General features: G+C 46.1%; 2 protein-coding genes across 2 annotated transcripts; both read right to left on the bottom strand.

The window, feature by feature from the left end:
- Window positions 1-867: 867 nt before the first annotated feature.
- On the bottom strand, window positions 868-2,321 carry LOC135386440 (uncharacterized). Its single transcript, XM_064616349.1, has 5 exons — window positions 2,278-2,321; window positions 1,602-1,768; window positions 1,362-1,508; window positions 1,115-1,300; window positions 868-1,045 (listed from the first exon to the last, which is right to left on the bottom strand). The coding sequence occupies exons 1-5, from the start codon at window positions 2,319-2,321 to the stop codon at window positions 894-896; spliced, it is 696 nt and encodes a 231-aa protein (XP_064472419.1). The 3' UTR covers window positions 868-893.
- A 13,304-nt stretch (window positions 2,322-15,625) lies between these two features.
- Window positions 15,626-17,347, bottom strand: LOC135384011 (uncharacterized). Its single transcript, XM_064613268.1, has 6 exons — window positions 17,229-17,347; window positions 17,036-17,164; window positions 16,360-16,526; window positions 16,120-16,266; window positions 15,873-16,058; window positions 15,626-15,803 (listed from the first exon to the last, which is right to left on the bottom strand). Exons 2-6 carry the CDS (start codon window positions 17,077-17,079, stop codon window positions 15,652-15,654), a joined length of 696 nt encoding a protein of 231 aa, XP_064469338.1. The 5' UTR covers window positions 17,080-17,164; window positions 17,229-17,347; the 3' UTR covers window positions 15,626-15,651.
- Between the last annotated feature and the right edge of the window lie 1,424 nt (window positions 17,348-18,771).

Here is an 18,771-nt window from a genome sequence, read left to right on the forward strand (position 1 = left end):
TGGCATTGTAAACAGTATAAATACAGTATAAACAGTATTATGTAGTCCGTCCAACTCCAGTATAAACACCCACGACAGAATAATGTGCAATAACCAGTGTGACAGCCTATGTAGTGAATAAGGACAAAAAGATAATGTACAAATTCCAGCAAACATAGATAGGGCCCAGGACTATTGCTGTCCCCATGCACATCTGGAGCTTTCCACATATCTCTCGTACCAAGAAGGCGGAAGTGAACATATTTGCACTTTTGGGTCACATTATATGATACTTGCATGCTGTGTGGTGCTATGTCTCCCAACAGTTTTTGGCATTCGTAATGAATGCTATGGAGGAATTCGAAAGCACAAGTCCATTAGCTCAGTTTAGAAGTCTGTGATACTTTATCTTGCAAAACAGCCAAAATACTATCAGCTTCGAGCAATGACAACCTTGTTCAGAGCATACACACTGTTCATGACTACTACTTTGATTACAACAGCATTTTTGTATTAAAGGCATGTCAAAGCATTGACAATGTTTTCTGCTTCTGCTATTTTGTGCACATTTTGCTACGTGGTGTAGGTTTTTTAAGCTGCACAAAGTGCTTAGCCCTGCACATAACTGCACGTACATACTGGCAGTTGTGCACACAACTATCGAACTCAGCACATGATCCAAAATATAAAATTACGTACTAGGGATCTATGTAGACAGGTATACACTAAATGCATATCAAAGAGAGGGCAAACTGCTGATGATCCAAAATAGAAAATCCATGCTAGGAATCTATATACAAGGGGAAGCAAACAACAACTTTATTATGGGATGACGGCTGGGGCTTCCACACGGATACACCTAATACGTATCAAAGAATAGCAAACTGCTGAAGATTCAAAATAGAAAATGTATGCTAGGTATCTATGAACACAGGTGCTGAACACAGGGCTTGCAACTGGTGCACTTTCTTGCGGAGGTTATCCAGCTTGCCTTTTGTTGGCTGTGCTGGAGCTGCTAGACTACTGGACGATGGGCAATCTTTGGGGGGATGCCAGCCACTTCCACCTGCAAATGGTGATCAAAAAGCATTCACAAGTCTGCGGACTTCATGGCGGTAGAGTATTCCTTACATACCTCCTAAGTGCTGAGGTGACGAGACTGCACGCAGTACACCAGACGACGTTCCTGGCAGAGGAGTGACAACTGCAGCTAGTGGGGAGACAACAGTGCTCTGTGTTGACAAGGCTGGTGCGTGTTGTGCGTAGCTATGGTCCTGATGAGACAGATCACGCTGTTGCTGACTTTCTTCAGTACCACACTCTGATGAAGCAGATGATGTCGTACAGTTAGCCAACCCAACAACTACGTTACTCAAGTATACCTTCAGCATGGCAAGGATGACTCATCTGGTGAAGGTGTATTGCTCCTGTGCTGTCGTCATCGCAGGCTACCACAGCTTGCACACGTTCCTCCGTTGAAGGCCCACTGCTTTCAAGTCTGCTCTGATTGGCGTAGGCACTACTTCCTCCTGTAAACCACCAGTAGCACTCACAATAATTGCCTCTAGAGTTACAACATTTTCATGTGATAACTTGAGCATACCGACTTGTATTATACTTACCAACGCCATGCAGTGTGCGCTTCAATGTAGGAACTGCATCCCACCGAAGCCTTCCTGTGCGCAAATAAGCAACTGGTGCGAAGTGCTGGGAGCACAGGACCTTAGAGCGAATGGAAATTAGACTCGTATCCGCCTCCAGGTTGCAAAACTCCAGCCACGCCTTGTACCTGCGAAGCAGTTTTATTGTTGAAGAATTATGCAAAGCTGTGCCACGAAAACATGCACTAGCTACAGCAGCCTGACCCTGTATGCCCTACATTCAGAGTTCAAAAAAAAAAGAAAAAATCAGCATGCAAAGCAAGCCATCAACATGCTAGCATTGGGTACATGTAAGCACATGCAGCACAGCCCTTTGTGTCCCGTACATGCAAACCGTTGCAAAACTCCTCGTTGAAAGCAGCCCAGCAGCCACATGCTTAAATATTTACATGTTTACCACCTCACTGTGGAAGGATGACCTATCCAGGGAGTGTCCATGCAGACTGAAAGCTGGAAAACAGGTGATACCATTGAAACGCTATTAATCTTATGTAACTTGCACTATGTTCACTTCACCGCTCTCAATAAAACTCGGGGGGAGAGGTACGCATTTTACTTCAGCAAACACTGCACGTCCTCAACCAAGTGACTCAGCTCCGTTCTCGGCCGTGGACACTTATAATATATAGGAACTCACCTCAAGGGGTCCCGAGGAAAACGGTGGAAACTTATACCGCCCATAGTGTCATTGGCGTCACAGTTTCCTTTCTCCTTCAGGAGGCACCGCTTATGTAGCGCCTCGACATGGTGCGTCTCCCGGTAGAGCCTGCAGGAACAGGTTTACCGGCGCTCTGTTGTGTTTTACCATTGTTCGTGTGTGCCTGCCTTACCTTAGTTCTCCGAGAAGTGTCCCCTGTTTGACTTGGTGGTTTGAAATTGAAAAGACGACGATGAAGAAGAAAACGGCTATCAACAATCACAAAGCGCGCAGTCAACGTACGGCAAGCTCGTAGCTAACAACATGCTGAGGGACAGGAACCGGAAGCGTACTCGGCTCTGTCTATAATCTTACGTATTACTGGCAGACCGGGCGAATTGCTATATTAAAAATATGCATATTGGATTAATACACACATTATTCGCGCCTCCGATCAAATTATTTTTGTTTACGTTCGTAGTTTGCCCCTCAACAACCACGCTCGCATGTGTATCATGAAGGGCGCAGTGTTGCTAACACAGATTTGGTATTTTTTCTCGCCTTCGCTACCATTTATATGTACCTTGGCGTGTATTTCTAAAGGTGCTGCATTTATTAAACCGAAACCGTTGCAAATTGAGAATTTACCTTTTGAAAATCACATAAACCAATCAATCACATATACATGTTCCACATAATGTCCCGTACAGATCCACGAGGTATCAGTAGGGATTATTACAGGATATCCACAAAATTCAGGAAATGCGGCCACCTGGATGGCTTCAGAATATCATGTAGAACGTATTCTAAATCAACCACGTCCCATGCACATCCCTATCTCCCAAAACGATATCTGTGAGATGTCCCATGGATTGCTTTCTTCCCTCTGGGGAAGCTGTCAAATCAAAGATCAACAGCGTGATGTCCATTCAAAGGAATCAAGCGATTGACTTATCATGTTATCCGAAGCGTTATCGTTAAGACCTTCCGACCTGCAAATACTAGTTTTTTTATTTTATTCCTAAGGACATGAACCTCCTCAACGTATGCGTGTCATCCGATCACTCGGACGATTCCTCTTCGTCTCTGTGTGTCTTCACTTCTAGCGACGCAGAGAATGGGTTTCTGAATACTGTACTGGGAGATGTAGTCCGTGCAGCACACACTATATAGCTTGGTTCACACTACTGCGTTTCATCGTGTGGAGACACATGTGTGCGCACAACATAAGCAATCCGCTGGATTGTTCACATGCATGCGGGCATTGCAAGTGTGAGTCAATGCGCGCCTTTCACGAAGCCTTATGGCGGAAAGTTTGAAGTCCGCGTTTGAGTTCCGCGTAACGCAAACTGCAACTAGTTTGGGTGTAATTAAAGTGTTAAAGTGTAATTAATCCTGTATATTTTTTTCTTGCAACCTCCATGCACTCCCTGTTTGCAGCGCCCTTGTTGAAAGTCATATCACACAGAGGAGGACAAGTGGTTCAGCATGAAAGCGTAAAAGGCTACGGTTGGTTCCCACTTGCTGTTGGATGCGTGCGTCGGAGAAAGTTCAGCTCCAGCGAACTCTTTGCATTCTGCTGCGGAAAATCTCGCACGTGTCTATTGCCACGCTAACTAACGTTCGCCAGCGTCCGCACGCAATGAAACGCAGAGGTGTGGACCACACTTCTCGTGAACACACAGTCTATCGTTGTGCCGCTGCGTGTGGTCGGCACATTCACATCATTCATGATATCCAAATTGAACGACTCCTGTGGAGTAGAAAACTACTTGGAGAAATGTAGTGGCAACTACTAGTTAAACTACTATTTTGAGTAGTTAACTACCGTAGTTAGGTTACTGAAGGCGCCAACTACTTCCGATTTTGCCGCAAGCTTTACGGCACGATTGTGCTTCCGACTTTTACCTTGAGCTACTTGTTTGATGAGAACGGTGGTGCAGAGCAATTGTGTCGTGCATGTGCACTAAATCTTCACTTTTAATGCTTGTGTAGTGAAGCCTCATTTGCTGTGAAATAATTCTGCAACTTAGTTTATCGCATAGGCGCAGAAAGAAAGTATTTGACGATCGTAGCAATGGCTTGAGCCAAAGTTTATTATTGCTTGTGATTCATATTTAGGTGTCCAAGAACACTACAAGGGATTGGTGTTGGTGGACAACGTTAAGTAGCTATAGATGTAGTTAAACTACATTGCAGTAGTTAACTACTCCCCTGAAAGTAGTTGAACTATTAGTTAAACTATACTCAATCACAAAGTAGTTAGTAGTTATAGTTAAACTACTGTAGAAGTAGTTAGTGGCCATCACTGCAAATAAGTCGATGAGGATGACTGAATTTAAGACAAGCAAGGTGTAATGCTGCTTTTAAAGGAGCATTAAAGTGGTATCTAACATGGCCCAAAACTGCTGTCATCTTGTAAAGCAGTATGTGAAAAGCATTCCCACAAAATATTTCTATCCAAAGTTGTATCACCACGGTGCAATTAATTTGGAAAATCGCTGCCGCGGTGACAGGTCGGAGCGCTCCAACTGCAGACCACACCGTGACGTTCGTGGTAGAGAGCCCCTCATTCGTTCGTAGGAAAAACCGTCTGCTACGAACATTGCTAGCTGCTTCTTGTTGACTTCTATTATTTATATGATTTATATCACGTTTTCTTTAAAAGAAGAAGCATATACGCAGCCTGAGAAAATAAGATTACGATCACAAGAGTAATATATCCGTGGCTTCTGTGCAATCTCAGAATTCACAGCAGCAGAAAGCTATTGCGAAGCGGTATTGTGGAAGCGGTATTGTGGCGCCACCTGTTAGCCACTGAACCAACTGCGCGGTGAAAACTGTCGGACAGGCTGCACACTGTCGAGAAGCACGGGGTTTTTGCTGTACAAACGCAGTTAATTTCGGGCTGCACCACTCGTTCTTCCCGTGGTGCCTGCGGTCCCAAAAAATCGTGGTTGTGTCGTTGACAGCCTTCAAACCCTCCGTTTCGGACATCACGAAGCCGGAGAACGCATGGCGTCTCCCAAGCGGTAGCAGACGCTCAGGCCTGGGCGATGTTGCTCACCTCGATCATGTGATCCCAAGTCCAATGAGGAGCATCCTCACCACTTGCGTCACATAGTGACGTGTGTGGTGGCGCTCATCACGTGCCTATCGTGAAGGCGAAGGAGGGTGTTTCGCGCGCGGGAGGTTCGGGGAGCTATTGCAGGCGTCCCAATTTAGCTACGGTTGCACTAATTGTGGGAAAACTGTTTTCGGCCGCCTAACATTCCATACTGACCAAAAACAGAAAAAAAGTTGTGGGTCTCTAGACTGCTCCTTCAAAATATCATATGAGGACGAAAAAGAGTTCACCAAAATTTGACAACGTGCGAGTGAGTCATAAGGGCAGGTTTCACGTACATAGAAGGACGGTAGATTGCGAAGGGTACCACAAGAACAGCGAAAATTTATACAGCTTAGCAAGAGCGGCGAATCGACAGTGGAACGTACACATTTGTAGAGGAATATGCCATCAGCAATTTTACGCCGCGATGTTAGGGGGAGGAGTTTAAAGTGTTTTAAGAGGCTACAGTAGTCGAACGCGTCGAAGCCAGGGACATCCCGGAGGTAAAAGTTGGGCAGCGTCACGCGTATTTCGGGCCCTCCTTCGGCAGCAACGGTATTCCGCTTTGCCGCATGCCGTTTCCTGGCATTCTCCGCGGCACGTCGCTTACGTTCATTTTCTGTACCGAACGCGTCCGCATCTTAAGCAGCAGAGGCGGCAAATCTGCGAACTCTATACTTGCGCGAATGCTCCGCAGTACGTCGTTTACACTAACTCCGTGGTGTCGGACGACATTACATGAAACGCACTGTTCAGAGACCAGAGAGTTTCTGCAGGTCGCAAGCGCTCTACGAAATCGACACAATAAAAGAACAGATGAAAGACGTTTGTGTTGTGTGTGTCTGTTTGAATGTTCCTGGCTCAGAACAACTACTTTCCAAGATTAAAGGAAGCCGTCAAAGCAAAGATCTACAACATGATGTCAGCCACTTCAAAGGAATCAAGTGTTTGGTTTATCGTGTTATAGGAACCGCTATCGTAAAGACATTCCAATCTGCTAAATCTGCCCCCGCCGAAACGTTTCTTATGAGCCGAGGAGCGCAATAAACAAACAAAAGAGGGGGAGATAGCGCATCGCGAGAATGAATGGGCCCCTCTCCACTAACGCTACGCTTCACTGAGGCCCAAAAGTGCAATAAAGAAATGCTATCGCATTTAAGAATTCACGCCTTTTCGCACACATGTGCAAAGAAGTGACGGCGATAGCTGTAATCCTCCAGGCGGAATAAGGGCGAGAAGTTGCTAACGGTTGCGTTCAGCGCACACACGTAGACCACTTTTTGGTTCTGGGTCAAAATCGCGAGTCAAAAACCGCGAGATCCAAAAATCGCGATAGGAAGCATTAGCGACACACAAATATCGCGACACCAAAAACCGCGAGTAGGGGAAAACAGCGGCAGGCAAAAAACGCGACAGCCGAAGACCGCGACTAAAAACGCGACAGCTAAAAACCTTACTCACTCTCCTTTAGAAGGGAGGATGAAAGGGGGGCATGAGGATATGAAAAGTAGGCTAACTTCCATTCCGGGAATGGGGCCCACAGAGGGCCATCCTAAAAATTTCAGATTAAGACATTTGATGAAAGTGCGTGTGTCAATTTACCTGGTAGCACGAAAGGTTTTGTGTATACAGTTTGTTTCCCAGAAAAAAAGAAAAAGAAAAACTCACATAAACATGACGTTACAGGGTCCATACGTGTTCTGGTTCGGTGGTCAGTGGGGGTAGCGCCCTTTGCCGCCGTAAAAAAGTTTTGCTAGTCCCCCAGGAGAATTGGGGACAGAAGGAGCGGCCGAATCATGACCGATCCAGAAGCAATGCTTTTTCAGAGCCCCGAACAGCCGAGTAGCAGACGACAGCTAAGGCGTCAGCGCGAGGTTATGGGCAAATCACAGGCTGGTACTGCTCTCCACCACCGTTGCGCACAACGGTCCCTTTTTGCGGCGTACTTTAAATTCAATTTCTGCGATAATTATGATACTGTGGCGTGAATTACTTCTCATGGCGCATCTTACTGGCCTAATTAATAGTTTTATAGGAAGAAAGCAGGGTATTAAAAATGACTTCTGTGCTACTTTAAACTACAGCTTTCGATGTGCTCAATCTGTATACTTCACACTTGTACGTAACGCGTTACTTGTAATCAATTACATTTTTTAGTAATTTTTCGAGTAATCGATTACTCAGTAATTGGTTATATTTCCGGCAGAGTGAACGTGATAGCTGACGCGGGCAGGGAATGAGTGTATATGCCATTCTCTAGCTCTTCCATGTCCGTATTTGTACGGCGTCCGGCGGAGACCAACATATTTCAAGCCTTGTCAAATGTCTGAAACACTGCCAGTCAGCACCGGCGTGCTCAAAAAGTATCTTCTTCAATTCTATGCAGGTTTGCTCGCGGGTTTTGGCCATCGCGGTTTCTGCCTATCGCGGTTTTGCCTGTCGCTATCTTTGGACGTCGCCTTATTTGCTTGTCGCTGTTTTTGACCCTCGCGGTTTTTACCTGTCGCGGTTTTTGCTAATCGCGGTTTTTGAAAATCGCGGTTGTTGACTCGCGATTTTGTCTGTCGCGGTTTTTGACTCGCGATTTTTGGCGGCCACCCCACTTTTTACAACGGTAGATATGAGGGAGCTTTTGTGGAGGTCACGGCCAACGTTGTCACGGCGTCATGGTCCGTAACATTTTATCCGACGCGCCATTGGTTGGCGCAACAGCAAATCGGAGAGCAAATGAAAAAAAAAAAAAAGAGGCAGCCGTGCGGGGGTGCGAGCGCCGTCAGTCAGCGTGTCATAGACGCTGTGGGGCGGCCATGGAGAGTCCGCGTCCGCCGTCTGCAAATAGGGAGTTCAGAGCTCGGCACGCAGCTGCAGCACTCGAACGGCGTAGCACATCGACCGAACAAGCAGCCCAACGCGCATTGGCTGCACGAAGACAACATGACCCAACAGTGAGGGAACGCAACGCGGTTGCGATGAGACGAAGCCGAGAAAATCTCAAGGTTAGGGAACGCGAAGCCGAGGCCAAGAGACTCGCAACGGTACGTGCATCGATCATGTCCTCACCAAGAGCATTCCCACCCAGTTTCAGTGTCTAACCTTCCCAACGTACTTTATTGACCCTGACCATAAATGTGTGTTGTCTCTCCTTGAATAAAAGACCTCTTACGAAAAACGAAAAGTTGTCTACGAGTGCGTGCTGTACACAACTGTGAACCACATCTCGCCGTTATTGCGCGTGGACGATACAGCTATCGCTGTCACTTCTTCCCACATGGGTGCAAAAAGGCGTGATCAAGGAGGGACAACCCTCCCTCCTTGAATAAAGCAATTCTTACGAAAAAAATCACGCCTTTTCGCACCCACGTGGGAAGAAGTGATGGCGATAGCTGTATCGTCCACGCGCAATAATGGCGAGATGTGGTTCACAGTTGTATTCAGCACGCACACGTACACTGTAAACTTTTTCACACCTTTAAAGGTGTGCGCTATGCACATTCAACCTGGTTGCGTAACATTGCATCTCCAGTATGATATTTTACAAAATTCGGAAAGATTACTAAAGCGTTACTAAAGATCAACTGTCAGTGCAAATCTTGCTTTCATGATGTCTTGGATATCGTAGGTGCGAGCTAATGCATATATGCATCGCTACCGATAATCGAGTACGGGCAAGTGTCTACAATACTGTTGAACAATGTTGAGATGTTGCAAGACTGAATTTTTGGAGGACAGACAACACTCGAGTAAAGAAAATTTGTGCGAAACCGTGCTCCATTACGACGTTAGCAAAATTACACCTAAAAAGGCGTGCGCCATGCACGTTATTACACCTTTAAAGGTGTGAAAAGATTTAGAGTGTAGACAACTTTTCGTTTTTCGTAAGAATTCTATTATTCAAGGAGGAACAACACACCTTTATAGTCAGTAAAGTACGTTGGGAAGGTGAGACACTGAAACTGGGTGGCAATGTTCTTGGTGACGACAAAGTCGATGCACGTACCGTTGCGAGTCTCTTGGCCTCGGCTTCACGTTCCCTAACTTTGATATATCTTCTCGGCTTCGCCTCATGGCAACCGCGTTGCGTTCCCTCACTGTTGGGTCACATTGTCTTCGTGCAGCCAATACGCGTTGGGCTGTTCGTTCGCTCGATGTGCTACACCGTGCTTCAGCGGCGCGCCGAGCCCTGAACTTCCTATTTGCGGACGGGGCAAGCGCACTCTCCGTGGCCGCCCCATAGCGTCTGACACACACGACTGACGCCGCTCGCACCCTGCACGGCTGCCGCTTTGATTGATTGACTGATTATATCAAAATGATTATATGATTATATATATAAAAAAAACGGAAGATATTGAATTCGTCACCTGACGATTTCTGCTACTCCCACAAAGGAAATGAAATGAATGAAAGGAAAAAGAAAACTGTAAAGATGAAAAGGTAAAAATAGAAAGACATCCTCCCTCCAAGTCACCGAACTGTACGTGCACATGACTGTACGTGACAGGCTACATCCCCTAGAAGTGAACTGAATTGCAAGAAACTAACAGGAACGGGGAACTCGACGACACATGCCTAGAATGCGGTCCTAAAATACAGATGGCGGCTGCCGCTTTCTTTTTCATTTTGCCATACACTTGAACGTCTTGGCGTTATCCGAGTATATATACTCGGATCACGCCAAGACGTTCAAGTGTATAACAAAAGAAGGTACACGTGCTAGGAAATTCTTCAAGGACCCGCTAATTCGACTTTTTCTCTAGAAATGCAATTCAATTGAACTTTGTAGCAGAACGGGCACCCTGGTGGGTTTTTACGAACGTCTCAACACTCGCGGTCCTCATCCGTGATGGGATGTCCGGAGGAGATCCACAGACTGTCATCATAGGAGCTTCCAGTGACGGTCATTTGCGTACGTCGTGCTGTCGTCAACCGGAGGACAATCATAGGATAGTATAATACTGCGTTGTGCATTTTAATACCTGCTTACAGTAATTAAGTTTCCAAATTGTTTCTCATAACCAAATTCAACCAAACAAGGAGTGCTCATGTATAAAATGTAAAAAAAATTACAAACAGAAAATACAAAGTACAAACAGATATAGGGGCACAAACACAGATTGAAGGATTTGAAAGGAATCTGTCCATGTACTGGGGTTTGTCTTGCAATAAAATATAGTTTGCTAGACCTTTCATTGGGGTCTTCTTGCATGAACGTCCGAGACGGGTCCCTGGCTGGACGTTGCGCGGAGCATTTATTGCAAACGAGACAGAAAGGCGATAGTGTTGCATTGCCCAAGCTTCACTTTCGATGCATGCCAAAAACCAAAGCCGTAAGAAAGACTGACGTGATTTTGATAGTGATTTAGTACTTCAAGAAATTCCTCACTTCATTGGTGCCTATGTATGAAATCGAATTAAACTTAGACACCTCGCCCTTCATTTTGACGCAGATGCGAACAGGACTCCCGAATTTGCGGAAGCTCGAAAACAAGCAATATGTTGTATCTGTGCTGCTTGACGACAATACAAGGAAATGCCACTGCAGCATAAGCCTTTCTAAGTGGGCTCGCTGGACTTTGCGTCCCATGGATCTTTTATATATCTCTATTTTTGCTTTTTGTACTGTGGCACTCATTGTTCGTTATGAGAAATACGCTGAACAAATAAAGATGAGAAACCGCGAATGAAACGCTGGTGGCCGAGGTTGTAAAGATGCAAAAGAAGGAGACACTCACTCTTACTGAAAACGTCTGCTCACTTCTCAAAATAAATAGATAAATAGTTCACTGCAAGATATCCGGTTGTGCTACCAAAAACCATACTAGTAGTGTTCTTGGGGGATTTGCCAGGGAAGTTCTGAGGATGATATGTGGAGTATCATTTTAACACTTTTCTGACCAATTGAGCATCTTTAGGGTACGTCCTAGGGATTCCATTCCTATCCCTGAGGGACATTTCTGGGATAACCTGGGGAGGTCAGTGTGTTCTTGGGGATACGATCCGTCAAGTCTGCACTTAGCAAGACCTTATCAAGGAAAATACCACAATTCGGAGAAATACAAAACGTCAGTATCTGAAGTTGAAGCAATGGTAAACTCCGGACCTCTGACATACGTCTACAACGAAGACACGGAGCGCACACCGCTGACTCCTGTGCCCATGATAATGGGACGACGCCTAACGGCCCATCGTCATCTCACATAGTCGTGCCCGCCACAGATCTATTGCAAGATTCGGAACAATCCATCAACCTGCTGAAAACTGTATGAAGGAAGCAACATAAACATCTTACGCAAGCCTGGCAGAAGTGGCACAGAAAACACCTCACCGAGGATCAGCATACCACTCTATGGGCTTACACGCTACTGACATGAAAGTCGGAGACGTCGTGCTCATCAAAGATCCCGATAGGACTAGATTGCAGTGGTAGATGGGAGTCATAGAGGAAGCGTTCCCAAGCTCAGATGATAGGGTCTGTGCATTGTGTTGTCGGTCGGTCGGTCAGTCAGTCGGGCATGCGCGTAACGTCAGCCAGGAGCGACTCTCTTTCCGACGAAAACCGTCTACACTCTAGCAATATGTGATTGACATAGTGCACTACACCACACGGGAGACCCATCAGTCCACCGGGCCCATTCTGAAAAGCAAACGCCGGCAAAATGGGACACCAGGACGAAGACGATGAATGAGCGTCTTGGCGGAACGGGAGACGGTTAGGAATGAAGAATCGCAACTCGGGATCCAGCTGCTGCAGAGTAGAGTCAGGTGAGGTCCATTGTCAGCAAACCCTAGACGACAGGAAACGTCATGGTTAACGTCATTAATCCACGAGCATCTGATTCTAGGAAATGAATGGGATTATTACAACATGTATTTAGACGGTATCACGAAGCCTGAATCTTGTCTGTGTCATCAAGGGACAAACTGCTAACATATTGATTTCCGAGTCCGACGTACTACAGAAAGACATTTCACGAATGCTTCTTCCCAGGCACCTTCAACACACACAAAGGTCGTGGGCGGGAACAGTTGTAGAATACGACGTTGTGCTGAGCGACCGACAATACAATTTTGATTTTACTTCCACCGAACGTGTGGGTGCCGTCGCGCACATGAAAAACGATGTACTCCGCAATTCCTCTTTCGCTTGGAATGAATAATAGAAGACAAGCTGCTGCGTTGATGACGTTTGTCTTCCACCAATGCAACCATGACAAATATTTTTTTCCTCTCACTTTGCTTGTTTTTCTTCTTTTTCCAGAAGGAGCCAAAGCGAGATACAATCGAACGGAACCGAACGAAAGAATTTATGAAGGATGATAGGACATAACATGCCAGCGCTTCGGAATATAAATAAGCGGAATCTCATTGGAATTTCAGCAAGGCCTTCCATACGCAAGTCGTAATTGATTAAGTGAAACAGGTGCCGTGACACAGATCGTCGCTTAAGCAGCTTTGCTTTATTCAAGTACTAATTTCGTAGAGACGATTTACGAAAAATGCCGTAAAGACCGGGTTTATATTCGCAACAGCAGTTAAAAAAATCAAGACATTTAATGCTCAGAACCCATTTGATTTGACAGGGCAATGTCGTGGCCATGAGCCGGGCTCAGAAGGCTTTCACTAATACTTGCAAACGGTGGATTGTGCACAGGAAGAAAACTTATGGTGAATATCATTGGTCGATATGGAGCGCTTCCTTTTTCTCCCTGGCGGAGATTGGGGTGTCTCATGGGTCGATCCGGATCGGAGTTACTCTGATGGAGTTGCTCCGCCCGGAGAAAGCAAAGAAGAAACCACACTGCACAGAGCCGTAGCGAGGCAAGTTTGCGCCCGGGGCAGGCTAAATTTAAAGCGCTCCTCGCCCCTCCCACTGCCGTCAGGACCCCTATAAACAAAGAAATGAAACGCTTGTTTGCGCTGTCGAGATCGCCCTCTCAGGCGAGGGCGACGGGGGCGGCTGCCCCTCTCGCATCCCCGTCGCTACGGCTCTGACACTGCATACTCTAATGCCACTGTGCCGTTATGCTCCCGCAGTTTCGGTGTCGGCGTACTGCTTGTCGCGACGTACAGTTATGCGTCTATCTACTGCAGCAAGTAGAAACAAGCGTAGAGCGGGCTTAAACGTGCCGTTCTGAGGTTGAACACGACGTGTAGTTCAGCGTTTCTAATGAGTCATCCCATTTACAAGGCCCTTGTAGGTCTGAAACAATGCGTCCATGACCTTCGACGTTTCTCGGGTAGAGGTCTATTGATCAATGCTATCTCATCATATCGAACAGACTATTTTCTTTTGGTAGCCTCCTACTAAGACCTAATAGAGATGCGCTAGGGGACTGTCCCCTTGCGAACATGTTAAAATGTAACCGACTGAAACAAAACATGATTGGAGAACAACTGTTTTAATAAGCAGAGTGCAAAGTGGGTATTTTCAGCGTTTGCTTTCTCCAGAACCACCGAGTTTTATATCAGGGTGTTGCTAGTGTTGGGATCCTGAATATCCCGAATCCCGGCTGTTTTTCAACGTCCCAAATCCCGGGATTTTCTCGGAAAAATCCCGGGATTTCGGAACTTGTACAGAATAATGCAATGCTAGTCTTGGTGCAATCGTGACGCAAGACTGTGGAGCAGTAATGGGTCGTTTAATTTCTAGCATTCGTTTAGAATGAAAATTTCGATCCTTAGCTACCTGTCAAGCACCTTCACAGGGCGCGCATATTTCCTTCCATGCGCGATGCTGATGAGTGGACTTCGTTTATTGACGCCTGTGGGCACACGCGCCGGAGATCCGTGCATGGCTTTCCTCTTTTGATGAGTATCGCGGTGACGTGGAACTGCTTGTGTAGGGGCGTCCACGTGAACAACGGCACGAAGAAGAAGAAAAGCTGCTGGGGATCGGAGGTGTCTGTTTAGTTTCTACGATTACAAGACGAACGAAGTGTATAGCAACTTACTGCAGAAGTCAAGCGATTCAACCAGCGTATGGTTTTAGGTATCGCGCAAGGTACATATAAATGGTAGCGCAGCTTGCATTGGCCACCACGTCTTCAAGGGCGGCCATGATAAAGACCGTCAGCGCCATCCATCCGTTGCGGGGCACACTACAAATTTCGTCATAATGACGTCACCTGGACGTCACGTGGTACGTCACCGTTACGTATAGCACGGGGCGTGCCAGGCGCTCGCGCAGCGCGTTCTTTCCACCGCGATGCCGAGCCGCAGAATGTCACAATCGCTGTTGATAGCAAATCCAAGAGCAAAAGCTCATGAGCAATTTGTGAACAGAGATGAATTAACACTAGCGACATGCGTGCAACAAAGGACACAGGAGACCAGGTGGGGGCTTGCTTTCTTTTATCACAGGTAAATTCGCCATGGCATTGTAAACAGTATAAATACAGTATAAACAGTATTATGTAGTCCGTCCAACTCCAGTATAAACACCCACGACAGAATAATGTGCAATAACCAGTGTGACAGCCTATGTAGTGAATAAGGACAAAAAGATAATGTACAAATTCCAGCAAACATAGATAGGGCCCAGGACTATTGCTGTCCCCATGCACATCTGGAGCTTTCCACATATCTCTCGTACCAAGAAGGCGGAAGTGAACATATTTGCACTTTTGGGTCACATTATATGATACTTGCATGCTGTGTGGTGCTATGTCTCCCAACAGTTTTTGGCATTCGTAATGAATGCTATGGAGGAATTCGAAAGCACAAGTCCATTAGCTCAGTTTAGAAGTCTGTGATACTTTATCTTGCAAAACAGCCAAAATACTATCAGCTTCGAGCAATGACAACCTTGTTCAGAGCATACACACTGTTCATGACTACTACTTTGATTACAACAGCATTTTTGTATTAAAGGCATGTCAAAGCATTGACAATGTTTTCTGCTTCTGCTATTTTGTGCACATTTTGCTACGTGGTGTAGGTTTTTTAAGCTGCACAAAGTGCTTAGCCCTGCACATAACTGCACGTACATACTGGCAGTTGTGCACACAACTATCGAACTCAGCACATGATCCAAAATATAAAATTACGTACTAGGGATCTATGTAGACAGGTATACACTAAATGCATATCAAAGAGAGGGCAAACTGCTGATGATCCAAAATAGAAAATCCATGCTAGGAATCTATATACAAGGGGAAGCAAACAACAACTTTATTATGGGATGACGGCTGGGGCTTCCACACGGATACACCTAATACGTATCAAAGAATAGCAAACTGCTGAAGATTCAAAATAGAAAATGTATGCTAGGTATCTATGAACACAGGTGCTGAACACAGGGCTTGCAACTGGTGCACTTTCTTGCGGAGGTTATCCAGCTTGCCTTTTGTTGGCTGTGCTGGAGCTGCTAGACTACTGGACGATGGGCAATCTTTGGGGGGATGCCAGCCACTTCCACCTGCAAATGGTGATCAAAAAGCATTCACAAGTCTGCGGACTTCATGGCGGTAGAGTATTCCTTACATACCTCCTAAGTGCTGAGGTGACGAGACTGCACGCAGTACACCAGACGACGTTCCTGGCAGAGGAGTGACAACTGCAGCTAGTGGGGAGACAACAGTGCTCTGTGTTGACAAGGCTGGTGCGTGTTGTGCGTAGCTATGGTCCTGATGAGACAGATCACGCTGTTGCTGACTTTCTTCAGTACCACACTCTGATGAAGCAGATGATGTCGTACAGTTAGCCAACCCAACAACTACGTTACTCAAGTATACCTTCAGCATGGCAAGGATGACTCATCTGGTGAAGGTGTATTGCTCCTGTGCTGTCGTCATCGCAGGCTACCACAGCTTGCACACGTTCCTCCGTTGAAGGCCCACTGCTTTCAAGTCTGCTCTGATTGGCGTAGGCACTACTTCCTCCTGTAAACCACCAGTAGCACTCACAATAATTGCCTCTAGAGTTACAACATTTTCATGTGATAACTTGAGCATACCGACTTGTATTATACTTACCAACGCCATGCAGTGTGCGCTTCAATGTAGGAACTGCATCCCACCGAAGCCTTCCTGTGCGCAAATAAGCAACTGGTGCGAAGTGCTGGGAGCACAGGACCTTAGAGCGAATGGAAATTAGACTCGTATCCGCCTCCAGGTTGCAAAACTCCAGCCACGCCTTGTACCTGCGAAGCAGTTTTATTGTTGAAGAATTATGCAAAGCTGTGCCACGAAAACATGCACTAGCTACAGCAGCCTGACCCTGTATGCCCTACATTCAGAGTTCAAAAAAAAAAGAAAAAATCAGCATGCAAAGCAAGCCATCAACATGCTAGCATTGGGTACATGTAAGCACATGCAGCACAGCCCTTTGTGTCCCGTACATGCAAACCGTTGCAAAACTCCTCGTTGAAAGCAGCCCAGCAGCCACATGCTTAAATATTTACATGTTTACCACCTCACTGTGGAAGGATGACCTATCCAGGGAGTGTCCATGCAGACTGAAAGCTGGAAAACAGGTGATACCATTGAAACGCTATTAATCTTATGTAACTTGCACTATGTTCACTTCACCGCTCTCAATAAAACTCGGGGGGAGAGGTACGCATTTTACTTCAGCAAACACTGCACGTCCTCAACCAAGTGACTCAGCTCCGTTCTCGGCCGTGGACACTTATAATATATAGGAACTCACCTCAAGGGGTCCCGAGGAAAACGGTGGAAACTTATACCGCCCATAGTGTCATCGGCGTCACAGTTTCCTTTCTCCTTCAGGAGGCACCGCTTATGTAGCGCCTCGACATGGTGCGTCTCCCGGTAGAGCCTGCAGGAACAGGTTTACCGGCGTTCTGTTGTGTTTTACCATTGTTCGTGTGTGCCTGCCTTACCTTAGTTCTCCGAGAAGTGTCCCCTGTTTGACTTGGTGGTTTGAAATTGAAAAGACGACGATGAAGAAGAAAACGGCTATCAACAATCACAAAGCGCGCAGTCAACGTACGGCAAGCTCGTAGCTAACAACATGCTGAGGGACAGGAACCGGAAGCGTACTCGGCTCTGTCTATAATCTTACGTATTACTGGCAGACCGGGCGAATTGCTATATTAAAAATATGCATATTGGATTAATACACACATTATTCGCGCCTCCGATCAAATTATTTTTGTTTACGTTCGTAGTTTGCCCCTCAACAACCACGCTCGCATGTGTATCATGAAGGGCGCAGTGTTGCTAACACAGATTTGGTATTTTTTCTCGCCTTCGCTACCATTTATATGTACCTTGTATCGCGTGCCAAAGATGGACTGGACGTTAAGTTGAGGAGGCGCGGTAGATTACCCGAAAGGCATCCACGATCGTCTCCTCAGAAACAACGTGAACCGCTCGCTTATCAAATAAATCGTTTTGAAAGTCAGTCTTTCTTTAACATGAAGTAGCAGGGCGCATTCTCTTCTTCTTGCTTCCAAGTTTTGATATATACTTCAGTCATTCATTTTTGTGAAGCGGTCCGACTACGTGGGTCAAGACAACAAACGTTTTGAATGGCGGGGTTTAGCAGCCGCTAACGAGCGGGCGTGTCATTTTCGTCAGTCCTCTATGCTTTTGGTTGTACGATAGTTTGCGGCAGATGAAGCATCTCAATATTTGCCGTACATCTCAGGTTGCACGGTGTGGCACTTAACTACGCCATCGCATCCACTCTTCCCGTTGCAATAAACACCCAATTTGGCTCTAGTGCCACCACATTTGGGAAGTCGGAACTTGGTTTCGTCTGTGCTGCCAGTCCGAAATAAATCGGCGGGTGCTATGTGAAAAGACTGCAAATCAAAATAAGCTCATTTCAGAAGAACATAAAAAAAGTCAGATTTTCGATAAAAACTGACGCATATTGAAGAGGATGGAAACCATTAAGCTATGAGGAATGTTTCGGTTGACATGTACGTACCTTGTAGTTTTAACTACGGGACCTCTCCATGAAATGACATGTATGGCTTTGCAATTCAACCAATAAAAAGCTTGAACCTTCACATGTATAGAAATAGCACCAAGCAGAGACACACGGAACTCACGCGGGAACAATCAGGGTTACTGCTCAAATGCTGTGTATGGCTTGCTGTCTCCGTTTTATCTCAATCCCTAAATCCCGGCCCGGGATCCCGGGATACATCCGGGAAAATCCCGGACTCTCGGGACAGCAAAAATGACGTTTCTTGTCTTTCTCTTTTAGCTGCTGCCTTCTGTTCTTGCTTCTTTCCGCAAATTTATTCAGATTCCATGTTTTTCGACGCGCGACTGTAAGCTGCAAAGCACTGATAAAGGATGAAGCCTTCCCCGTCTTCTCAGTATTATAATTTTCCGTCGCACGTTCCATCGACTAAATTCTGAATCCCCCGAGGCACCGAAGTCACAAACTCTGAACAGGAGTCCGCCCTG

This window comes from Ornithodoros turicata, chromosome 2, assembly GCF_037126465.1.
Source record: "Ornithodoros turicata isolate Travis chromosome 2, ASM3712646v1, whole genome shotgun sequence".
Lineage (NCBI taxonomy): Eukaryota > Metazoa > Arthropoda > Arachnida > Ixodida > Argasidae > Ornithodoros > Ornithodoros turicata.

Excerpts from the sequence above, each read along its gene's own strand:
- LOC135386440 (XM_064616349.1), bottom strand. The coding sequence starts at position 2,321 with ATGGGCGGTATAAGTTTCCACCGTTTTCCTCGGGACCCCTTGAG. Across the intron at positions 1,769-2,277 it reads TTTCCTCGGGACCCCTTGAG|GTACAAGGCGTGGCTGGAGT; the intron begins GTGAGTTCCTAT and ends ACTGCTTCGCAG. Across the intron at positions 1,509-1,601 it reads GCGCACACTGCATGGCGTTG|GAGGAAGTAGTGCCTACGCC; the intron begins GTAAGTATAATA and ends GGTGGTTTACAG.
- LOC135384011 (XM_064613268.1), bottom strand. The coding sequence starts at position 17,079 with ATGGGCGGTATAAGTTTCCACCGTTTTCCTCGGGACCCCTTGAG. Across the intron at positions 16,059-16,119 it reads TCATCCTTGCCATGCTGAAG|AGTGTGGTACTGAAGAAAGT; the intron begins GTATACTTGAGT and ends CTGCTTCATCAG. Across the intron at positions 15,804-15,872 it reads GTCACCTCAGCACTTAGGAG|GTGGAAGTGGCTGGCATCCC; the intron begins GTATGTAAGGAA and ends CACCATTTGCAG.